This window comes from Halichoerus grypus, chromosome 1 (assembly GCF_964656455.1).
Source record: "Halichoerus grypus chromosome 1, mHalGry1.hap1.1, whole genome shotgun sequence".
NCBI classification, from domain to species: domain Eukaryota; kingdom Metazoa; phylum Chordata; class Mammalia; order Carnivora; family Phocidae; genus Halichoerus; species Halichoerus grypus.
The window spans coordinates 101,740,675-101,763,342 of NC_135712.1; the positions used below are offsets into that span (position 1 = coordinate 101,740,675).

Genomic DNA, 22,668 nt, shown 5'->3' on the forward strand with positions numbered 1-22,668 from the left:
TTTGAATTAGTGTTTTGTATTTTGGGGGGTAATTATCCAGTAGTGGAATTCCTGGGTTGTATGATATTGCCATCTTTAGGTTTTCGAGGAACCTCCATACTGTTTTCCGCAGTGGCTGCACCAGTTTGCATGTCTACCAACAGTACACATGGGTCCCCTTCTTCCACATCCTCACCAACACTTCTTATTTCTTGTGGTTTCAATTTTAGCCATTCTGACAGGTGTAAAGTGATATCTCATTGTGGTTTTAATTTTCATTTCCTTGATGATTAGTGATGTTGAGCATCTTTTCGTGTGTCTGTTGGCCATCTGGATGTCTTTGGAAAAATGTTCTTCAGTTCCCCTGCCCATTTTTTAATTGGATTATTTGTTCTTTTTTGGTGTGGAGTTGTAGATTATGTTTTTTATATATTTTGGATATTAACCCCTTATTGGATATGTCATTTTATCTTCTCCTGTTCAGTAGGTTGCCTTTTTGTTTTGTTGATGATTGCCTTTGCTGCAAAAACTTTTTATTTTGGTGTAGTCCCAATAGTTTAATTTTGCTTTTGCTTCCCATGCCTGAGGGGACACATCTAGTAAAATGTTTCTATGGTTGATGTCAAAGAAATTACTGCCTATGTTTTCTTTCTGGAGTTTTATGGTTTCAGATCTCACATTTAGGTCTTTAACCCATTTTGAGTTTATTTTTGTTTATGGTGTAAGAAAGTGAGCCAGTTTCATTCTTTGGGTATTTTTAAAATATATATCTACCAAAACTCAAATGATCATCAAAAGTTCACTTAAACAGAGATTGAATAAATTGGTTTGGTCAAAAATTGAGGTAAAGACATATGGACATTCTGGACATATGAGATTACCCAGTACGTTTTAGTTTTAAGAAGGAATAATATTTATTATGTTATTCCTTATATATTGAATATATGTTCTAGTGGGGAGAGGGTAACAATAAAGTTTTATATAGCATATTAGCATGTGATAAGTGGTATGGAGAAAAATAAGGCGGAGAAGAGGAGTAGAGCGTACCCTGTGGGAGAGTTTCTAGATGGTTAGGAAGGAAAAGACCTTACCATGGAGATGACATTTGAAAGATGAGAGTGAGCACTGCAGATAGTGAGGGAAGAGCATTACAACCTGAGGAATTAGCAGTAGCAGTAATAATAATAGCTAACACATATACTGTTATGTGCCAGGAGCTATTTAACTCCTTTACATATATTAACTTACTTAATCTTTATAGTATCCTACGAAATAGGTATTTTTACTGTCCTCATTTTATAGATGACAAAACTGAGGCATTGAGAGCTAGTAAGTAGTATGCCTGAAAATTGAACCCAAGCAGTTTGGCTCTGGAGTCCGTCCTTAGGAGTTGCTGTATAGGGTATTAGTGAAGGCCTTGAAGAGAGAGAATTTCCAGTGTGTTAGAGGAATAGCAAAGTTAGTGCAGATACAGCAGAGTGAATCGAGAATGATAGGAGCTGAGGTCTGAGCCGTGGTAATTGGAGAAGGGATAACGTAGGAAGATTTGAGTGGACTTAAACCACTTTAATGACTGGGCTTTACTCCAAAGTGGAGAGCCTTTGATGGTTTTGAACAGGCGAGTAACATGATCTGACGGACTTCTTAAAAAGGGGTTCTTTACTGAGTCCTTCCTCAGAGTCTGGGTAGAATTCAAGAGGACCTGGAGAATTAGAAAAAAATTACATCTTTATTTTCACTAACTTCTAACAGTGTTTCCTTCATTTAATAATGTAGCCAATAAACTTCAGTAGTTATTAAAGTTACCTGTGACTTTTTGTCACCACCAGTAGAACATTATTGTTGCAGGATATCTTGAAATATCATTTAAGGTCAACATTACTTTGAAATTATGGTAGTTATTAGACTCACTCACTGTTAGATCCCACTTAATGTGATAATGAAGCACATATATTATAGTTTGTTTTTTCATATATATATATTTTTGACAACTATAGATCAGTGTAATTGTTTTTCTTTGTAATCTTAATGTATTTCTTATCTCTATTTAAAAACTATATGGGGGCGCCTGGGTGGCTCAGTTGGTTTAAGCGACTGACTCTTGATTTCAGATATGTTGTGGGATTGAGCCCTCTGTTGGGCTCTGCGCTCAGCGTGGAGTCTTCTGGAGATTCTTTCTCTCCCTCCGCCCCTCCTTCTATTCATGCTCTCTCTCAATAAATAAATAAATTTTTAAAAAAATAAAAACACTATGTGGAAGGTGTTCATTGATTTCACCAGATTGCCAAAAGAGACTATAGCACTCAAAAAATAAGATTCCCTGTGAGGATTGCTTTGGTTATTGTGATAAGAACGAACTACAGAGAAGGAGGGCAAGAGCAGAAAGAGGGGCAAGTTTAAGAGCCTTTTGCAGTAATCTAGGTGAGAGTTAACGGTGAGTTAGACCAGAGTAGTGACAGAGAAGGTAGTGATATGTAGTTGGATTTCAGATAAGTTTTGAAGGTTGAACCAGAAGGAGGATTTGGTACGATCGAATGTGTAAGGTGAGAGAAAAAGAAGAATCAAGGATGGCTCTAAAGTTTTTGGTCTGTGCCTAGGATAGAGCTGCCATTTGCTGAAAATCCCTTTGAAATTATCAGTAGATCTATAATGCTGGATATGTCATAAATTTTTTTTGTGTTTTTTTTAAAGATTTATTTACTGGGGTGCCTGGGTGGCTCAGTCGTTAAGCATCCTGCCTTCGGCTCAGGTCATGATCCCAGGGTCCTGGGATCGAGCCCCGCATCGGGCTCCCTGCTCGGCGGGAAGCCTGCTTCTCCCTCTCCCTCTCCCCCTGCTTGTGTTCCCTCCCTCGCTGTCTCTCTCTCTCTGTCAAATAAATAAAAAAAAAAATCTTTAAAAAAAATAAAGATTTATTTATTTAAGAGAGCACACGAGCTGGGGGAGAGGGAGAGAATCTCAAGTAGACTCCCCACTGAGTGCAGAGCCTATCACAGGGCTTGATCTCATGACCTTGAGATCAAGAGTCCAGACACTTAACTGACTAAGCCACCCAAGTGCCCATCATAAATTTTTTAAACAGTAACATAAGGCTTATAAAAATAAAGATACAAAGAATAAAAGAACTCCTGGTCTCACCTCCCATAGGAATCATGCGAGATGAGATAGAGTTATGTATGTTTGTTAAAAATTAAAAGTTTGGTTTTGGATATAAGTTTGAGATCTTTAGTTAGACATATGAGTATTACTTTGTGACTTGCTATTTCTACATATGCCCAGGCATATGCAGTCACTAGAAAGAATGAGGTGAACTTACACATAGAGCTTAAACTTGTATTGTTTCTGAAATTTTGAATGTTTTACAGTAAGCATGTATCCATGTGTTAGGTAAGTTTAAAATGAGAAAAACACATGTTAAAAAATAAGAGAATGGTTACAGGATGTGATAGGAAAATTTTGTGGTCATTAGAAATAATGAAAAAGATCTACTGTATTATACCACCATGGAAGGGCTTTAAAAATCTATAAAGTAAGTAAACAAAAATAAGGTAAAGACAGAATAAGTAGATAAGTGTGTCAGAAACACAGTAAAATCTAACAGTGTGTATTTAGAGAAAGAGACTGGATGGATAGGATGAATGGATGGGAAGACACCTTCCCCTCCTTTTAAGCAGTTGAATTTACTAGCCTTGTACATGTATTACTTCTTTAAGTGTCAAGATTCATATGGGAGGTGAGCTTATGAGTTGGTTCTTTTATTCTTTGTATTTTGTATTCTTATAAATGTTACAGTTTTAAAAATTTTATCTAATGTAGAAAATCATGTCTATAATATGATCTTTATTATGAGTAAAATATGACTATTTACATATGACTAGAAGAAAAGATTATGGGATATACATTAAAATGTTAATAGTCGTTTTCTTGGGTGTTGGAAATTGAGGTGATTTTTTAAAAATATTTTTCTTTAATTTCTTGTAGACTATGAGAAGACAACGAAATGAAGTTGTAGTTGAATTAAGGAAGGTGAGTCTGCGTAATATTGAGTACTTGCAAGCATAATTCTAACAGCATTACAGCATATATAGAAGATACTAAATGTATATTAATCCCAAGTGCCTACCATTTCTTTTTCTTTTGAAAACTGAAGGTTTTTGACTAAACTTAAGCGGGCTATTGAAGTTGGCAAGATACAACTTGACCACTCTCCAGAAATGGAGATAAATGAGTTATATGGTGTTTTTCTTCTTTAATAATTTATATAAAGTGAAAGTCTTCTCTATACAGTTATACTAAATAGTTCTGCTATTTACAGGTGTAGTTATACCCTGAAAAGAACTTGTTCTACTTATAAATTTCATCAACTTTTCAAGTATTAAAATTGGTTATCTTTCATGTGTGTAAAAAAAAATAAAGTTATAGTTGGGATTATATCTTTAAATTTGTTCCATACATTTTAAGTGAAATTTAAGTGACCATTGATTTTTGTAAGGCATTGTTGATTTTTGTCTGATTTTGAATTGCCCAACTTCTGCTTTGACTTTGTTTTTAGGTGATAAAGAGAAGCTCCCAGATGATGTATAAAATGGTTTAGTACTTTTAAACAAATATATATGTTTGGTTCTGGCTTAAACTGTACACTGTCTTTTTTAATCAAAAAAATTTTTTTTTTTTTAGTTTGCTTTTACATAGTTCACGGTTCATTAAAAATGTAATATTTGGGGCTTGGGGCTCAAATTAGTGTTGCTTAAGTGTTTGAATCACAATTTGGTTTAATTTTCTGCATTTGCATTTTACTTTTAAAAGGCACTTCCCATTTCAGTTTGTAGGCACAGGATTGCCTATCCTTTGTATGAAAGTATTTAGCTTTTTTTAACTAAAGTTCTTTTTTTGATATATATATTTTTTTAAGAATAAAAGAGATGAGCATCTCTTAAAGAGAAGGAATGTACCACATGAAGATATCTGTGAAGATTCTGATATAGATGGCGATTATAGAGTGGTAAGTTATTGTTATTCTTTTAACTTAAAAAAATTTTACATAAATATAGAATTTTAAAGTGACTTTTTAACTTAGTTTTCTCTTTAATTTTTTTCACAGCAAAATACCTCTCTAGAAGCTATTGTTCAAGTAAGTTGAGTTCTTTTGCCCCCTCTTCATTTGTATTTCTAATTATTATGTATCTATATCAAAAATTGTTTTAATTTTTTATAGAATGCTTCAAGTGATAACCAAGGAATTCAATTAAGTGCAGTTCAAGCTGCTAGGTAAGTTAAATTTTGAGGACATATTTAAATTTTATAACTTACCCAGGAGTTCTGTTTGAGTTTTCACTGTATAGTAGTACTGTCACTCATATTAACTTTGATGACAAACAATAAAGAACAGTCCATAGACCATCTACGTTTACTTCAAAATTTTTTCTCTGATCTAGAGTATTAAAATTGGTAGCAGTTTTCTAAACTCACAAATAAATAAACTCAAGTTTCAGCTTGCATAGCACGTACAGATGCTAGGGAAGAGTTGTTTTGACAGGTTATTGCTATCAACTAATAGAAAAACATTATTTATAAAACTTCACTTTTTATTAACAGGTTTAATTTTATAAAAAGATTTTTTTATCTCCTTCCCAGGTAGCTAATTCTTTTCACAATCTCTATTTTAATTAAATCATAAATTGATTTATAAGCTTACTGTCACGGTGTACAGGCAAGTAGACATTAAGATTTAGGGCTATAAAGTTTCCCAGTGTACTTTCAGGTAGGAATATTAAGTTATTTTGCATATTTCTGCTGTGAAATCTATGTTCTCAAGGTGTATGCTCCTATATTTTAAGGGGGGAACCAGAGAAACTTCTGAGACCTTTGTATTAAGGCATGGTTGTCTCATAGTATAATACAGTCTTTGCTTTCTATATTTATAAATATAAGAATAATGCTCTGTGTTATTAGTAGGACAGAGACACTTAAGTAATTGATCCTATTCATAGAATTTCATAGTGGGAGAAGATTACACTGGTCCATCCAATATCTTAGCTAGTATATGAATCTTTTATAAAAAAAATGTATTAAGAGTTTTCCTACTTTCTGTATTCATTTTAAGTAACCTAGAACAGATAGGAAAATTACAGAATTAGCAGTGTTGCCTACTATAGGTAAAAGAACTTCTTAGAGAGGACTTGGTTATGTAGGAAGAAAATCACAGAAGTATTCATATCTTAAAATGGCAAATTAATGTTTATAGATAGAATGATTAAGAAATTGATACATTATGCTCACCATTTTCAGAGTTGATTATTTGAGTTTTGGAGCAGCTTTTCTCAACAGTTCTAAATAAAGCCTTAAGGCCCCTAAGGCCGATATTCTCGAATTACGGTCTTTGGATCTCTAGGAGATCCTGAGACAACTTTATGGGTGTACAAGATCAAACCCATTTTCACAATAATACCAAGACTTTGTTTGCCTTTTTCTAATGTGTTAACAATTTACACTGATGTTGGAAAAGCAACTGTGACTAAAACTTGATGGTACCTTAGCGCAAATCAGTTAGACAGTGGCACCAAACTGGTTCTATATTATATTTTGTAGATATATGCACCATTGTGCACTCAGAAGAAAGGAGGCCATTTCTAAATCTTTAAGAATGTCCTCAATGTAGTAGAAAAAAGTTCTTTTATTAAGTCTGGAACCTAGATTAAGAAAGACTGGGCTGTTTCCTACTTTGTGCTAAGAATTGTGGCATGTGCTATGGAAAATACTGTGAAAAAGTATGTGGTATAATTCTTGCTATGTAAGAACTTTAGAACCTAATTGAGAAGGCAAAGGTATATTAAAAATAGGGTGATAACAGCAAATGTAAGCATATGCTGTGGAAATGTTCTTGGAATTCAGAGAGGATATTGTGAAAATTTACAAACTGAAATGGACTTTGAATAGATAGAGCTTGAATAGACAGAAAACAGGGTATTCCAAGTGTGGGGAATAGGATGTGAAGAGCCTGGAAATGAGATTGAAATGGTAAGACAGACAATTGATCTATTGTTGAATTACAGAGAGTAAGATTAGTTAGTTAGGTAAGATGGAGCCAACCTGTGGAGAACAAGGAGGTTACGTTCATTGGGTAGTAAATATGCAGCCATTCCTTGGTTTATATAGGGGAATGATCTGATTAAGCTTTCATAAACATTGCTGTGCAGGGTATTCAAATGGGTGAGGACTTGTGTAAGCTGTATGTCAAATACGAATTTGAATTTAATTATAATATATATCATTAAATTTCACAAGAATATGTATATCTCTTATAGGAAGCTTTTGTCCAGTGATCGAAATCCACCAATTGATGACTTAATAAAATCTGGAATATTGCCTATTTTAGTTCACTGTCTTGAAAGAGATGACAAGTAAGTACATTATTTTAAGAGGTAATTTAGAATGTATCCTTTGCAGAAGACAAGATTTTGTAGTAGTTTGGTCTTTAAAGAAAAAAGGAAAGGGCTATAAGATAGAGTTGAAAAGCCAGTGATAAACATTGCAGGGTGTGTTTACACCAAGAGGTGAACATAAAGGCCAAACAGGAACTTGAGAATGATACATTGAACTTTTTTTTAAAAGATTTTATTTATTTATTTGACAGAGAGAGACACAGCCAGAGAGGGAACACAAGCAGGGGGAGTGGGCGAGGGATAAGCAGGCTTCCCGCTGAGCAGGGAGCCCAATGTGGGGCTCGATCCCAGGACCCTGGGATCATGACCTGAGCCGAAGGCAGACGCTTAATGACTGAGCCACCCACGCACCCCAAGAATGATACATTGAACTTTGAAGCTTTGAAAATTGGCAAAAACTAGTTTGGCTGATAAGTACTTGAGAAAACTATTTGGGTAGTCATATGCAGGTATCTAAATAAAGAGTTTTTGGGGCGCCTGGATGGCTCAGTTGGTTAAGCGTCTGCCTTCAGCTCAGGTCATGATCCCTGGGTCCTGGGATCAAGCTCCCTGCTTAGCAGGGAGCCTACTTCTCCCTCTCCTTCTGCCCCTCCTCCTCACCCCCGTCCTGTTCATGTTCTTGTGCGCGCGCGCTCTCTCTCTCAGATGAAGAAATAAAATCTTAATTAAAAAAAAAAAAGTTTTTACTAAAAATAGGTGGGACACCTGAGGAAATTGTATGCTTTTTATACTGAGGATCTGTAAATAGTCACTGGAGGTTTAAAAAAAGTGCTGGATGCATAGATAGATACCTTTGAAACAAAATATTTAATACTTTAAAAAATGCTTGAGGGGAGAAATGGTTGGTAGATACTAGATTTGGGCCAATGTAAAAATCCTTACTGTTTAACATTATTTGTTCTCTGTAGTCCTTCTTTACAGTTTGAAGCTGCATGGGCTCTGACAAACATTGCATCTGGAACCTCGGAACAGACTCAAGCAGTAGTTCAGTCCAGTAAGTTGGTGATTTAACAGATAAAAAAGTTAGTAAAAAAAAAAAAAAATAGTGATTCTCTTAAAAGAATAAAGCTATTTATATTATAAAATAATAGCTACCCAATTACAGGGTAGTTGAAATAGGCCAACTTAAGTATGTTATTTTGATCATGTTGTTCCAATGACTGACATTTTCTATTTTCAAAAATTCATTTGATGCTAAATCTGAGAACATTTCCTAATTATAGTAGCAGATTACTTTATTGTAGTTACACTTTATTTATAGGATATCATAGAAATAAAGGTGTTTTTGCCATTGCCATACTACTTCCTGGCTTCTCTTAATGAGATTTTCATCATACGCTTTAGAGAAATCTTTTATAAAGTAGTCCTGTTGAAAAATGGCTTGAAATTTTTTCATTGTTGTTATAATAGGATTGTTTTTCTTTTATGTTTGAAGAGATGTAAGTGAGAAATTATTATTGGAAGTAATAACCTGTGTATTGTTTTCATGAATACTGTTTAATTCTTCTATCAAAGAAATTAATAATTTTAAAGAAGGTACTTTTAAAGTGCTCTTCACACACGTATAAGCAGTATACTTGTGTAAGCTTGTTAAAATCTTAAGCATTAATTTCTATATGATTTTAAAGGGGAACAAAGGTGTTATCCAAGTAAACATTTAATTATGTAGACATTTCTGTTGTAATATTACATAGAATATTAATGCTACCTTAAGTCATGATAAAACTGGCTTAATTTGGGGTTTAAATGGGTTTTGTTTTTGGCTTTTTGATTTTATTTTGTATAATTGATTATTTAGTAAATTTTATAATCTCAAGACAATGTTTTAAGGTCTCACTCTTTTTCCTTTCTGTTTTATGTGGCTTTTTCAAGAGTAGAAGGAGCCTTAGAATTTGTTTTAACACTGCCAATCTGTCTTGTTTTTGAGTAAAGCATGATTGATCTACATGTACTTAAATAGCATTTTTCAAAGTAATATCAGAAGAAAGAAAAAATAGAAGAATCATTTGTTCAGTGTAGTAGTATTCTGTTCAGATACGGACCTTTCTCTGTGTTTCCCATCCTTGTTATAAAGCAAGGATGTTTTAAAGCAACAGAACCACTTTCTGATTTCACTGGCCTGACTAACGACCCATGTGATGTTAAATTTTTTTAATTGAGGTGTAACTGACATATATAGCATTAAATTAGTTTTAGACATATGACATAATGACTTGAAGTGTATACACCAAGACATGATCACAGTAAGTCTAGTTTCTCCTATCATCATATCAAATTACATAATATGCAGTACAGTATTACTGACTACAGTCACCATGCTATACATTTCATTCCCATGACTTGTTTTATGATTGGATGTTTGTACATCATGACCCCCTTCTATTTCACCCACCTCGCAAAAGCCCTCCCATCTGTCAACCATGAATCTGTTCTCTGCATCTATGAATTTTTGTTTTGTTTGTTCATTTGTTTTGTTTTTTAGATTCCACTTATTAGTGAAATCATACATTATTTGTCTTTCTCTTTTCTGACTTATTTCACTTAGTACCTCAAGGTCCATTGATGTCCTAATTACAAGTATTTCATTTTTTGGTAATGAATGAGAAGTATTCCATTGTGTCTGTGTACGTATGTACACCCATCCATCCATCCATCATTGGACACTTTGGTTGTTTCTATATATTGGCTATTGTTAATAATCTGGTAATGAACATAGGGGTGCATATATCTTCAAAGGTTCTAAGTGGTTTCACCATAAGCATATTTGCTGAAAGCATTTTTCCTCACATAACTAATTGGCCATAAGGCAATTTTGCCATAAAAGTTATAAGAATAACTGGTTGACAGTTTGATTTGATGGTTTCTTGGTTTCATCAGCTAGCTGACAGTTTGCTTTCATGTCTGCATTGACACAGTACTCCCATTTTTATATTAAATAAATCTTAGCCCTTGTAATAGTCTGTACAGTGGCATAGAGTTTTGAACCCACATTTCTCATAGAACTTTGGAACATCTGTCAATAGACATGTGGTAATATGCTGAGAACAGAGAACAGTGTAGAAGACTTTCACAGTGCAATACAAAGCTGTTACAAATATGCATCCTTGTATTTAGAAACTGATATCTCTCTTAAAGAAGAAAGAAATTTTAGCAAAAAATGAAAACATGTGATGCCAGATGAAGAGATGAATCAACAAGCAAAAAATTATATATATATAATGTTATAAAAGGAAAACTTTGAGGACAAGTGCTTAGGTACAGTCTGCAAAATAAAAATCAATTATTTGCATAGAATTGCATGAATCTACATACATTTTAAATGTATTCAGATGTTTTATATTTTGCAGTAGTCTTGTTAATTTTGTTAATGCATTTTTCATGTTTCATTATGTCCTTTTTAATGGATGTCTCTCTTTTATTTTTGTGATTTTATCTTTTATGGCATAATTGCCATACGGCAAATTAGGTATAGGGTGAAAATGTTTGTGGCAAAGATGCTTATGGTGAAAATACTGGGAACTATTCTTAAATTTGTTTTCATTTGCTTCAGATAAATACCCAGAAGTGGAATTGCTGGATCCTATATTTTTAGTTTCTGTATTAGTTTCTTCTATTTTTAGTTTTTTTTATTAGCCTCTATACTATTTTCCATAGTGCCTGCACCAATTTATATGTCCACTGGCGGTGCACGAGGGTACCCTTTTTTCCACATCCTGTCCAACACTTGTTATTTCTTGTCTTTTTGATTCTAGCCATCCTGACTGGTGTGAGGTGGTATCTCATTATGGTTTTGATTTGCATTTCCCTGATGATTAGTGATGTTGAGCATCTTTTCATATGTCTGTTGGTCATCTGTATGCCAGTGCTTTCAGCACTTTGAATATATCATACCATTCCTTTCTGGCCTGCAAACTTTATTCTGAAAAATCTCTGATAGTCTTATGGGGCTTTTCTTGTACGCAACAAGTTGTTGTTCTATTGCCACTTTTAAGATACTCTCTTTATCTTTAACTCTTGAAATTTTAATTACAATATGTCTTGGTGTGGCTCTTTTTGGGTTCATTGTATTTGGAACTTTCCTGGCTTCCCAGATCTGGGTATCTCTTTCCTTCCCCAAGTTGAGATAGTTTTTAGCCATTATTTCTTCAGACAAGTTTTCTGTATCTTTCTCTAGACTCTCTTCTCCTTCTGGGACCCCATTATGGGAACGTTGTTCCACTTGATGTTGTCCTGGAGATCCCTTAAGCTATCTTCACTTTTTAAAATTCTTCTTTGTTTTGCTGCTCTGTTTAGGTGAGTTCCACTGCCCTGTCTTCCAGGTCACTGATCCTTTCTTCTGCTTTATCCTTATCTGTTGTTGAATGCCTCTACTGTATCTTTCAGTTCAGTTATTGTGTTCTTCAGCTCTGTGACTTTTGTTTGGTACTTTCTTATATTTTCTATCTGTTGAAATTTTTTCTGTGTTCATCCATTTTCTCCCGAGATTGGGGAGCATCTTTATGACCATTTTTTTGAACTCCTTATCAGGTAAATTAGCTCCATTTCAGTAAAGTTTTTTTCTGGGGTTTTATTTTGTTCTGTTCTTCAGTTTACTTATTTAACTTGACTTTCTGTGTTTGTTTTTATGTATTAGGTGAAACAGCTACCTCTCCCAGTCTTGAAGGAATGATCACAGGAAGACAGCATGTGTTTCAGTCAGCTGTCTGTGCTATACTTTGGGGGTGGTAGCCTGCCACAGATTGTTTCACTCCTATGGAGCCCAGAAATGCAAAAGACCCCCCTGCCCCCAGCTACCAGTGCCAAGCATTCAAGGGGTGTCCTTTATGTGGACTTTGTGCTCCTGCCAGTTTTGGCAGGACCACAGGGGCCTGCCAGGCCAGGATGAGCCATCCCACTGGGTTTGGTGGGGTGGAGCTGTAGCAGTGCTCTGCACTGGAGAGTGCAGGGGTGGTACAAGTATCGTTAGCAAGGTAGAGTGTGTAAAAAATGGCACCTGCCAGCACCTCCATCCCTGGAGAAAGTTCCAGCAGACCCTCATCCCTTAGGCAGTTGCTTTAAACTTAGCCAGTGAACCTCCTTTGCATATGCTCTAGGCACTTTTCAGCCCACTGCTTTTGTGCTGAATCCTGGGGCATGTGGGCAAGTAATCTCATAAGAGCGTAGTCCTGGTTTCCTACAGCCCTTTGGGTCTCTTGGATATTAGCCCTGTTGGTTTTCAAAGCCAGACATTTGGGGAGTTTGTCTCTGGTGTAGGTCCCAAGGGTTCAGGTGCCTGATTTGGGGCTCTAACCCCTTGCTCTTCAGGGATATGCTCCATATTTATGAAATCCCTCCTGCTTGTGGGTCACTGCTAGGTTATAGGGCATGGCTTTGTTAGGACCATAGTCTCTGCCTCTCCTGTCCATCTCAGTGTGACCTTTTTATTCTTTGTTGTGGAGGAGCTGTTCAGCTAGTTCTATAGGAAGCATTATTGTATATGTAGCTATAGATTTGGTGTGTCCATGGTAGAAGGTGAGGTCAGGCACCATCTTGAACTGCACCCTCCTGTTATTTTAAATTTCTGTATTCAAAACTTACTTCAATAGTTGGGAGTCCCTTTTTTTTTTCTAAGTTTGAGAATAATGCTTGAATCTATAAGGAATGAATTACTTATTTATTTTTAAGAATTGATTTTTAATTTGGAATTTTATTCAGGTTTAATTATGAATGAAAATTTACTAGCTCAATTTGGTATTTATATGTTAAAACTGAGATTTTGATGCTGAATAAGTGGCTTGCTGATCACAAATTTTCCACTACTGTTACTGTATTGAAAATCATTTAATAAATATATATTTTAAATGTATTTTTGATAGGGTCCTTTCTTCTTAGATTTCAGCCAAAAAAAAGATTGATTTTTGGTTTAGAGTATAATATCTTCAATCCTTTTTTTTTTTTTTCAATATTATTGAGATGTAATTGGCCTCTAAGACTGTCTTTAAACTTAAATGTTAATTTATGTTTTCATCCTTCAGATGCCGTGCCACTTTTCCTGAGGCTTCTACATTCACCTCATCAAAACGTCTGTGAGCAAGCAGTGTGGGCTCTGGGAAATATTATAGGTTTGTATAAAACTTGTAATACTAGTTCTACAATTGTTGTTGTCATATACTGTGTAATAAAAATGACTACTAGTAGTCGAAAAAGAAAAACAGTTTGTCTTTTTCAGGACTGGATCTTGTGAAATAATTTATAGAAATTATAGCTGTTTTAAGTATAAACCTATAATAAAGAGGATGAACGTTTTTGTTGCTTATCTTTTTGTATATAGTCCACTCTTTTTTTTAGTATATAGTCAACTCTTAATTATTTGAATAATTAGGAAATATGTATGTGATAATAGATCTCCTCTCCCTCCTTTATTATGTTGATGGATTCATTTTATTCCCTAACTTCCCACAGAAGTTGTTTAACAGATCTGGATAGGGCCAAAAATTACTGTGGGAACCACTGCTCTAGGGATATTGGTTCATCCCCTCCCTTTTTTGACATGGTTTTTTATTTTTTAATTTTATTTTGGACATAGTTTTTTAAATGTGTAGAGTAATTTATAGTTAATACTTTTGGTACTCTGATATTGGATCATAAGTGTAAATTCTACAAATATTTTTTTCTAGTATTATTTTGATATATATACATATATATATTTTTTTAATTACATGAAAGTTTGTTAGTACCATTGAGAGAGAAAATAAAAGCAGCAGTTCTCTGCTCACAAAGTACTCTAAAGGATCCTTAGGCTTCTAATTTTGAATGGCATAAAAACATAGGTGAACAATTTATAAACCAGAATATGTGAATAACATGCAAAAAATATCTTAACTACTTTATGTTGCTTCTCTTGGCTCAGAGACCTAAAATGAGAACTTGGTTATTGTCTAAAACTTCTATATAAAACTAAATAGTGTATCTACTTAAAATACAGAAAGCAGCATATTGAACCAGTGTTTTATGTTTTCTGAATTGCTTATTGTCAGTGTATTTTATTGAATTAATCACTCCTCCTACAGGTGATGGGCCACAGTGTAGAGATTATGTCATAAGTCTTGGAGTTGTGAAACCTTTACTTTCCTTCATAAGTCCATCTATTCCTATAACATTCTTAAGAAATGTTACTTGGGTAATGGTCAACTTATGTCGCCACAAAGATCCACCACCCCCAATGGAAACCATTCAGGAGGTAAACAAATGTTTTGTTTTTTGTTGTTCAACTAAACTAGATACCATTATGTATATGTTTTTAAGTCTATATATTTCTCTCTTCAGATTCTTCCAGCTCTTTGTGTCTTAATTCATCACACAGACGTAAATGTGAGTATTTTTCATGTGTATAATATGTATGTCTAGGGTTGCCCTTCTGACATAGAGAAGAAAATGTTATACTGGACATAATGTTCGTGTACTCGATTAGATTTTTCCATTTCAAGAGTTGTAATAGCATAGCTTGCTATTATTATATTTACTTTGTGTTTACCTATATCACAAAATATAATTTACAGTGAAGAAATCAAGCCTAACTATATTTTGGTATGGGCAATAGCATATGTGGAGAGTTGGGGGGAGTAAAAACTCGTTTTGGAAGTTCTTAAAAGTTGCCAGTTAGTGATCTCTCTCACTAAAATTATATCTTTTGATTGGTCAAGAGCTTTTTATGGAAGCTCATTTTGACGGCCTAGCCAGTGTTTGAGAGAATACATAGGCCTAATAGTATTTCATTTTTTGAAAGATAAAAAAGAGAAATATTTGTGCCTTTATGCATGGGTTTGTATTCATATGCAGACACCAATCCAAGAACATCAGTTGCTCTTTATTTTTACTATATTTTTCCATCTACAATGACTTTGATAGTAGTTTCACATGTTAAAGAGAGAACTCGTAAAATACCCAAACGAGAAAAAAAATAGTGCAGACTAGATTTTAAGCATAATAAATATACCTTATTCATTCTCACCAACACAGATGGCAAAGGAAAAAGTGCCTCAGGAAGTATAAATGAGGTGGGAAACTGACTGCTTATAAAACCAGCTTCGCCATCGGGTTAGAAAAGCTAGGAGTATGACGGGTAAAGGAAATCACAGGAATACAGTGCATAACAACATTCAGGAACTTTGGTTCCTTAAAAACAGCTTGGTGTGATGACCAGTGTTTGATAAGCTGCTTCATTACTTTTCAGTTTCTAGGGTAATACCATTTTTCCAGGATCTCTCTAAAGCATATGGAACAAATTAAAGTTAGAATTATACTACATCAAGCAGTGACATGATGTATAAAATTCATTAGATGAACATGATCCTTGCTCTAAAGATACTTTGTTTTAGATCCTGATAATCTAGAATCCTTAAAATATATATATGTATATATATAAGCCATTTTGGGGTTTGGCTCCTTAGTGCCAAGTGTTTTTATTAAATTACAAATTTCAATATTTTACTTTTAATTAAGTTCCAAGGAAGATTAATCTCAACCTTTATACCTCTACCAAAAAACCAGACATCTTGGTTGACCTTATTCAGAGATTGTATTGTGTTCTTTCCACCTGTTTACCCCAATCCAGTTGAGATTGTACCTCGATTTTCTTGCTTTTAATGTATCTTGAATTTTTCAAGCCAGTCTCATTGTTTTTTAGTAGCACGTTTACTAAGTAGTTTACTATATAATAATGTTTACTAAAAATACAGTCTTCTTAGGTAAACGCTTAGCAGCAAATTCTTAAACCAGACCATAAAAGAAGTAAAAAATAAATAAAACTGCTTCCACAAATCATAGTGAAACACTGAAATTACACTGTGGTAGTTATAATTAGTAAATTTACCATAGAATATTAACTTTGATACAAGAAGTGTATGTGAGGTCAAGTCTGTTTAAATTGTGATTTTGATGTGAGCATATTCATGATGTTTAGTGTTAGGCCTTTAAAAAATTGTATCTGGATTTTATGTACAGTCATGGAGAAGTATCTTGAAATATATTGCCTATATCAACAAATTTTGGCTATGTTGGGACTCTGGAAAAAAGATTTACATTTGTAAATAGAAATTTAGTTCTTTCACATATTTTGATACCACTTTATGTGTGTGAATTCTTTCATTTGGTGTCTTCTTTTTAGATTAAAAATAGCCGAAGAACTTTCTTGAGTTTTTGAAAGGAAAAATGGCACAGTGTTGTTTTCTCCTTCTAGGAGATTCTCAGATGTTTTAAACATAACATTGGTTTAGAATTTAAAAGGTTTCAAACCTTTCTGACTTGTCTTTTGATACGTAATTCATATTCCAGAAAGGCTCCAGAAGTAAAGTCAGGCACAATTATTATTCCTGTGTCTTTGTCAATAACTGTGCTATTTATGCAACAGTTTAACAGTTGTCATACTTCCTCTTGGATATAACTTCTAATTATGATTTAATGCAAAAGAAAGATGAAACACAGTGGCCTGCTGAACTTCACAATAAGGTTCATTAAAAATTATAACATTTCGGGGCACCTGGGTGGCTCAGTCGTCAAGCATCTGCCTTCGGCTCAGGTCATGATCCCAAGGTCCTGGGATCGAGCCCCGCATTGGGCTCCCTGCTTGGCGGGAAACCTTCTCCCTCTCCCACTCCCCCTGCTTGTGTTCCATCTCTCACTGTCTCTCTCTCTCTCTGTCAAATAAATAAATAAAATCTTTTTAAAAATTATAATATTTCATTTGATGTTAATAAAAATTATAACATTTAAAGTGATAGTTTAATTTTTAGTATAATTTAATTGCAGAGGGGTTTTTTTATAAATAGTTTTGACAGATGCTGTAAATTATGCATTTTGTTTTTTTTACTAGAACGTTTTTTATTATGGATCATACAGATTGACCCATGGTTGCTTTTAATGTCTTGATCTGCAGCTGTGGGATGCTTCCACTATGAGAAGTTGCCTCCAGTTTTATAAGGCAAAGCAAACTGGTTGGAAAAGATGAAACTACTATACTTCTAATACTGAAATATTGGCTTTAGACATACCTACATGATACCAGTGATACTAGAAAACAACTTGAATGTATACATCTAGCCCCAATGTTTTGAATCACTGTGTATGTTGAATACATTCAGTATTTACAACTATATGTACTTACTACATGTCTTTGGACCTATTACGCCTCAGTGTGAGCATTTGAGAAAGGCAATGTCTTTTTCTCCTATTTCATGTACAGTGTAGTGTATATCTTAGTGAATTAAGACTGGATACTAAAAAAAAAAAAAGACTGGATACTAACCTGTGGTTGGGATCATAATTAACTGAAGCATCCTAAATATGGCTAAAAGATGCACATACTTGATACAGACATTCAGAGAGAGATGATGATGTTTAGTACTATAGAGCAGATTAAGATTTCAGTGAATTGAGGTGAGACAAGAAAGGAAGAAAGAAGGTCGTGAAACAATCTTAGATTAGTTAACTATAACTAAGTTAACTATAGTTAAGAATTATTAAAGTGACAAAATATTCAAAGGCTGTTTGAATTTTCATTTTATCCATTAGATATTGGTAGATACAGTCTGGGCCCTCTCTTACCTTACTGATGCTGGCAATGAACAGATACAGATGGTAATAGACTCTGGAATAGTCCCTCACTTGGTTCCTCTGCTCAGCCACCAGGAAGTTAAAGTTCAGGTGAGTTTGTTGTTGATAATGATATAAGGTGTTTTGTTTACCACTAATTTGCTTTAAGCATGGCATTCAAAAATAGACAATTTCATTAGTTCAAAGTATATTTCTAGCCTAATAACACATCTTTTTTTAAATCTTTTCTTCTTTATTGAAGTATAGTTGACACACAATGTTACATTAGTTTCAGGTATAGAACATAGTGATCCAGCTTCTCTATAAGTTATGCTGTGCTCATCACAAGTGTAGCTACCATCTGTCACAATATAATGCTGTTACAATACCACTGACTGTATTCCCTATGCTATACTGTGATCCCTTGACTTAATCATCAAATTACTGGAAGCCTCTATCTCCCAGTCACCTTCACCCATTTTGCCTATCCCCCCACCTCCCTCCTGTCTGGCAAACATCAATTTGTTCTCTGTATTTATGGGTCTGTTTCTGCTTTTTGTTTGTTCATTTTGTTTTTTAGATTCCACATATAAGTGAAATCATATGGTATTTTTCTTTCTCTGATTTACTTAGCATAATACTCTAGGTCCATCCATGTGGTTGTACATGGTAAGGTCTCATTCTCTTTATGGTTAATATTCCATTGGTGTGTGTGTATGTATATATATACACACACACACACGCACACATACCACGTTTTTATCCATTCATTTATCGATGGATACTGGGTTGCTTTCATATCTTGGCTATTGTAAGTAATGCCACAGTAAACATAGGGGTGCATATATCTTTTTGAAATAAAATAAGAACATATTTTTGAAAAGAGTGAGGTATTAAATCCACATTTTAAAGATGGAGAAAATGAGGTAAGATTAACAAGAACCTTCCCCCCTCCCCTTCCCTTTCCCTACACCCCACCAAAAACCCCACCCCAGGGCATCTCCTTTATAGATTACTGATTTCTAACGTAGACCTAGGAAATTCGTATGTTAACTTGGGTGGCATTTGAAACAAGTACTGATACTTTATTTTTTTTCTATTTTTAATTTTTCTTCATTTTTCCTACTCTTTTCCTTTTCTCCCCTCTTTTTTTTAACTCTCCATACTGTACTGGGCAAGCTTGGTTAATGCCTAGTTTCATTGGCACTGTGATAAAGGCTTTATACTGAAATATGCTGCTTAGGGGCTTCCTAAATTGTTTCCTTTTAGTTACTTAAAATCTTTTTTTAACAGGGCACCTGGGTGGCTCAGTTGGTTAAGCATCTGACTTCATCTCAGGTCATGATCTCTGGGTGCTGGGTCCTGGACCAAACCGCCAGGCAGTTCTTTGCTCAGTGGGGAGTCTGCTTGTCCCTTTCCTGCCCCTTCTAACCCTCCCCCCCAATAAATAAATAAAATCCTTTTTAACTTTGTTTTATCCTTTTATTATTTTTAAATCCTTCCATATAAATATTCCAAACCTGCATCTAGAAAGAGCCAAAAAAGAGAGGGTGAGAAGTTCACACAAATATTATAAGTAGTTTACTGTCAAACTGCAGTGGTAAAGGGAGATAGAGCAAGCTTTCGTATCCTTCCGAGGTAAATAGTATGCTTTAATCATATGATGACTTACAGTCTGTTAGCAATAGCATAAGGAAAACCGTTAACCTAATTAACTATTTCTCAACCCTGGGTGGACATTAAAATCAACTGTGAAGCTTGAAGAAAAAAAAATTTTTATTTCCCTTGCTTGACCCCTAGAGATTCTGTTTTAATAAATCTGGGATATTTCCTAGAGACCTGGGCTTTAAAAAGCTCTTCAGATGATACTCATGGACAATTGGAATGGAGAACACAAACCTTAAAAATTTAAAGCTGTTTAAGGAACGAGGGAAGACTTAGCTGAATTCAGGAATAGAATAAATAGTTTGCCATTTAGGGGTATTTGTAGCTCATTTAAAATATTTTAATAGAGGGGCGCCTGGGTGGCTCAGTCGTTAAGCATCTGCCTTCGGCTCAGGTCATGATCCCAGGGTCCTGGGATCGAGCCCCACATCAGGCTCCCTGCTCCGTGGGGAGCCTGCTTCTCCCTCTCCCACTCCCCCTGCTTGTGTTCCCTCTCTCTCTGTGTCTCTGTCAAATAAATAAATAAAATCTTTTTTAAAATTAAATAAATAAATAAATAAAATAAAATATTTTAATAGAGGCACCTAACTGGCTTAGTCAGAGGAGCATGCGACTCTTGATCTCAGGGTAGTAAGTTTAAGCCCCATGTTAGGTATAGAGATTACTTAAAAATAAATAAATAAACTTTAAAAAAGAGTTAATAAAATACTCATACTAGATATTAAGTTTGCATTTCTTAAGCGTGGTACTTATGTCTTGGTATGGGTATTTGTTTTTCGTTTTTTTTCAGAATGCATCGTTAGTTTTAAATTGGATTTCATTCAGAAATAAGGTTGGAATTTTTCTTTAGCAGCTGTCAGTGTTCTGTACTTTACATGATATCTAGTAGAGGTTTTTAAAATTTTTTTCAACTTTAACTCCATAATTTAGGAAAAGAGAATAATTGTAATGAACCTCCATGTAGATTTTCTCTATAACCTTGCTCACTCCCTCCCCCCCAAATTATTTTGACACATCCCAGATAGTATATAATTTCATCCAGCTTCTCTTAAAAAATAAGGCTATGGGGGCACCTGGGTGGCTCAGTCGTTAAGCGTCTGCCTTCAGCTCAGGTCATGATCCCAGGGTCCTGGGATCGAGCCCCACATCAGGCTCCCTGCTCTGTGGGAAGCCTGCTTCTCCCTCTCCCACTCCCCCTGCTTGTGTTCCCTCTCTCGCTGTGTCTCTCTGTGTCAAATAAATAAATTAAAAAAATAAATAAGGCTATGTGTTTTTACATAATCACAGTACTGTTAGAGTATTTTTTTAATTTTAATATTAAAACCCAATCAGTATCCAAATTTTACTGATTGCTTCATATTTTTTCACAGTTTGACCAAATCGGTCTCCAATTGACACATTGCATTTGGTAGCTTTGTCTTTGTTTCTTTATGTTACAATTTTATTTTTCTTTCCCCTTTTAAATTTATTTGTTAAAGAAGCTGGGTCACTACAAAACATTTTTAAAAAATTAAAGAAGACCTAAATAAATGCAAAGACATCCATGTTCATAGATTAGAAGACAGTGTTGTTAGGTTGGCAGTGCTCCTCAAATTTACCTACAGGTTAAATGCGATTCCTGTTGGGGCACCTGGGTGGCTCAGTCAGTTAAGCATCTGCCTTCAGCTCAGGTCATGATCCCAGGGTCCTGGGATGGAGCCCTGTACTGTGTCAGGCTCCCTGCTCAGCGGGGAATCTGCTTCTCCTCCTTTTGCCCCTCTCCCCGCTCGTTCTCTCTCTCAAATAAATAAAATAAAATAAAATAAAATAAAAAGACTCCAGATATAAACCCATATATTTATGATCAATTGATTTTCAACAAAGATGCCAAGAAAATTCAATTAGCAAAGAATAGTCTTTTGAACAAATGGATCTGAGACTACTGAGTATCTACATGTAAACAAATGAAATTAGACGACCCCTATATATAAAAATTAGCTCAGAATAGATCAAACACCTAAATATAAGAGCTAAAAGTGCAAATCTCTTAGAAGAAAACATAAGCATAAATTTTCATGACCTTGGATTAGGTAGCAATTTTTTAGATAAGATACAATAAGCACAAGCAACTAAGGAGAAAAATAAATTGGACTACACCAAAATTAGAAACTTGTGCTTCTCAGGAGACCATCAAGGAAGTGAAAAGACAACCCACAGAATGGAAGGGAGTATTTGCAAATCATGTATCTGAAAAGGGACTTGGATCCAAAATACATAAAGAATTCTTACAACTCAACAATAAAAAGACAAATCCCATTAAAAATTGGCAAAACATTTGAATACAGTTATCCAGAGAAAACATACAAATCGTCAGTAAGCACATGGGAAGATATTCAACATTATTAGTCATGAAGGAAATGCAGACCAAAGCTGCAATGAAATACCGCTTCATACACACCGGGATGGTGTAATCAAAGAGACATTAACAAGTTTTGACAAGCGAGGGTGGAATCCTTATACACCTGTAGAAATGTAAAATGGTACATCGTCTTTGGAATACAGTGTGACGGTACCTCAAAAAGTTAGATACAGAGTTACCGTATAACCCAGCATTTTCCACTGCCAGGTATATATAAACCCAAGAGAACTAAAAGCACATGTTCACCCAAAAACTGGCACACAAATGTTTATGGCACTATTATTCATAATAGCCAGTGAAAACCAAATGTTTATCCACTAATGAATAGTTAAAAAAAATATATTCCACTTACATATAACTGGAATATTATTTGGCCATGAAAAGGAATGAAGTATCTATACATGCTACAACATGAATGGACCTTGAAAGCATTATGTTGAGTGAAGGAAGCCAGACAAAAAAGGCCACCTACTGTCTGATTCCAATTATATGAAATGTCTGGAATAGGCAAATTCAGAGACGTCTCAGGCATAGTAGCTGTCAACCCCCCTCCCCAGGGTGAGGGGGAATGGGAGTGACTGCTAATGGTTACAGATACCCCTTTTTGATGTGATA

General features: G+C 34.7%; 1 protein-coding gene across 3 annotated transcripts in view; it reads left to right on the forward strand.

The window, feature by feature from the left end:
- The window catches only part of KPNA4 (karyopherin subunit alpha 4), a 56,609-nt gene that overhangs the window by 19,656 nt on the left and 14,285 nt on the right, over positions 1–22,668 (forward strand). For all 3 annotated transcript variants that reach the window (XM_036068548.2, XM_036068551.2, XM_036068549.2), the window contains 10 exons: positions 3,961–4,005; positions 4,892–4,981; positions 5,081–5,110; positions 5,195–5,247; positions 7,284–7,379; positions 8,330–8,415; positions 13,436–13,522; positions 14,471–14,640; positions 14,727–14,771; positions 17,970–18,101. In XM_036068548.2, coding sequence (XP_035924441.1) covers positions 3,961–4,005; positions 4,892–4,981; positions 5,081–5,110; positions 5,195–5,247; positions 7,284–7,379; positions 8,330–8,415; positions 13,436–13,522; positions 14,471–14,640; positions 14,727–14,771; positions 17,970–18,101 — 834 coding nt within the window. The remainder of the gene's footprint in view (positions 1–3,960; positions 4,006–4,891; positions 4,982–5,080; positions 5,111–5,194; positions 5,248–7,283; positions 7,380–8,329; positions 8,416–13,435; positions 13,523–14,470; positions 14,641–14,726; positions 14,772–17,969; positions 18,102–22,668) is intronic.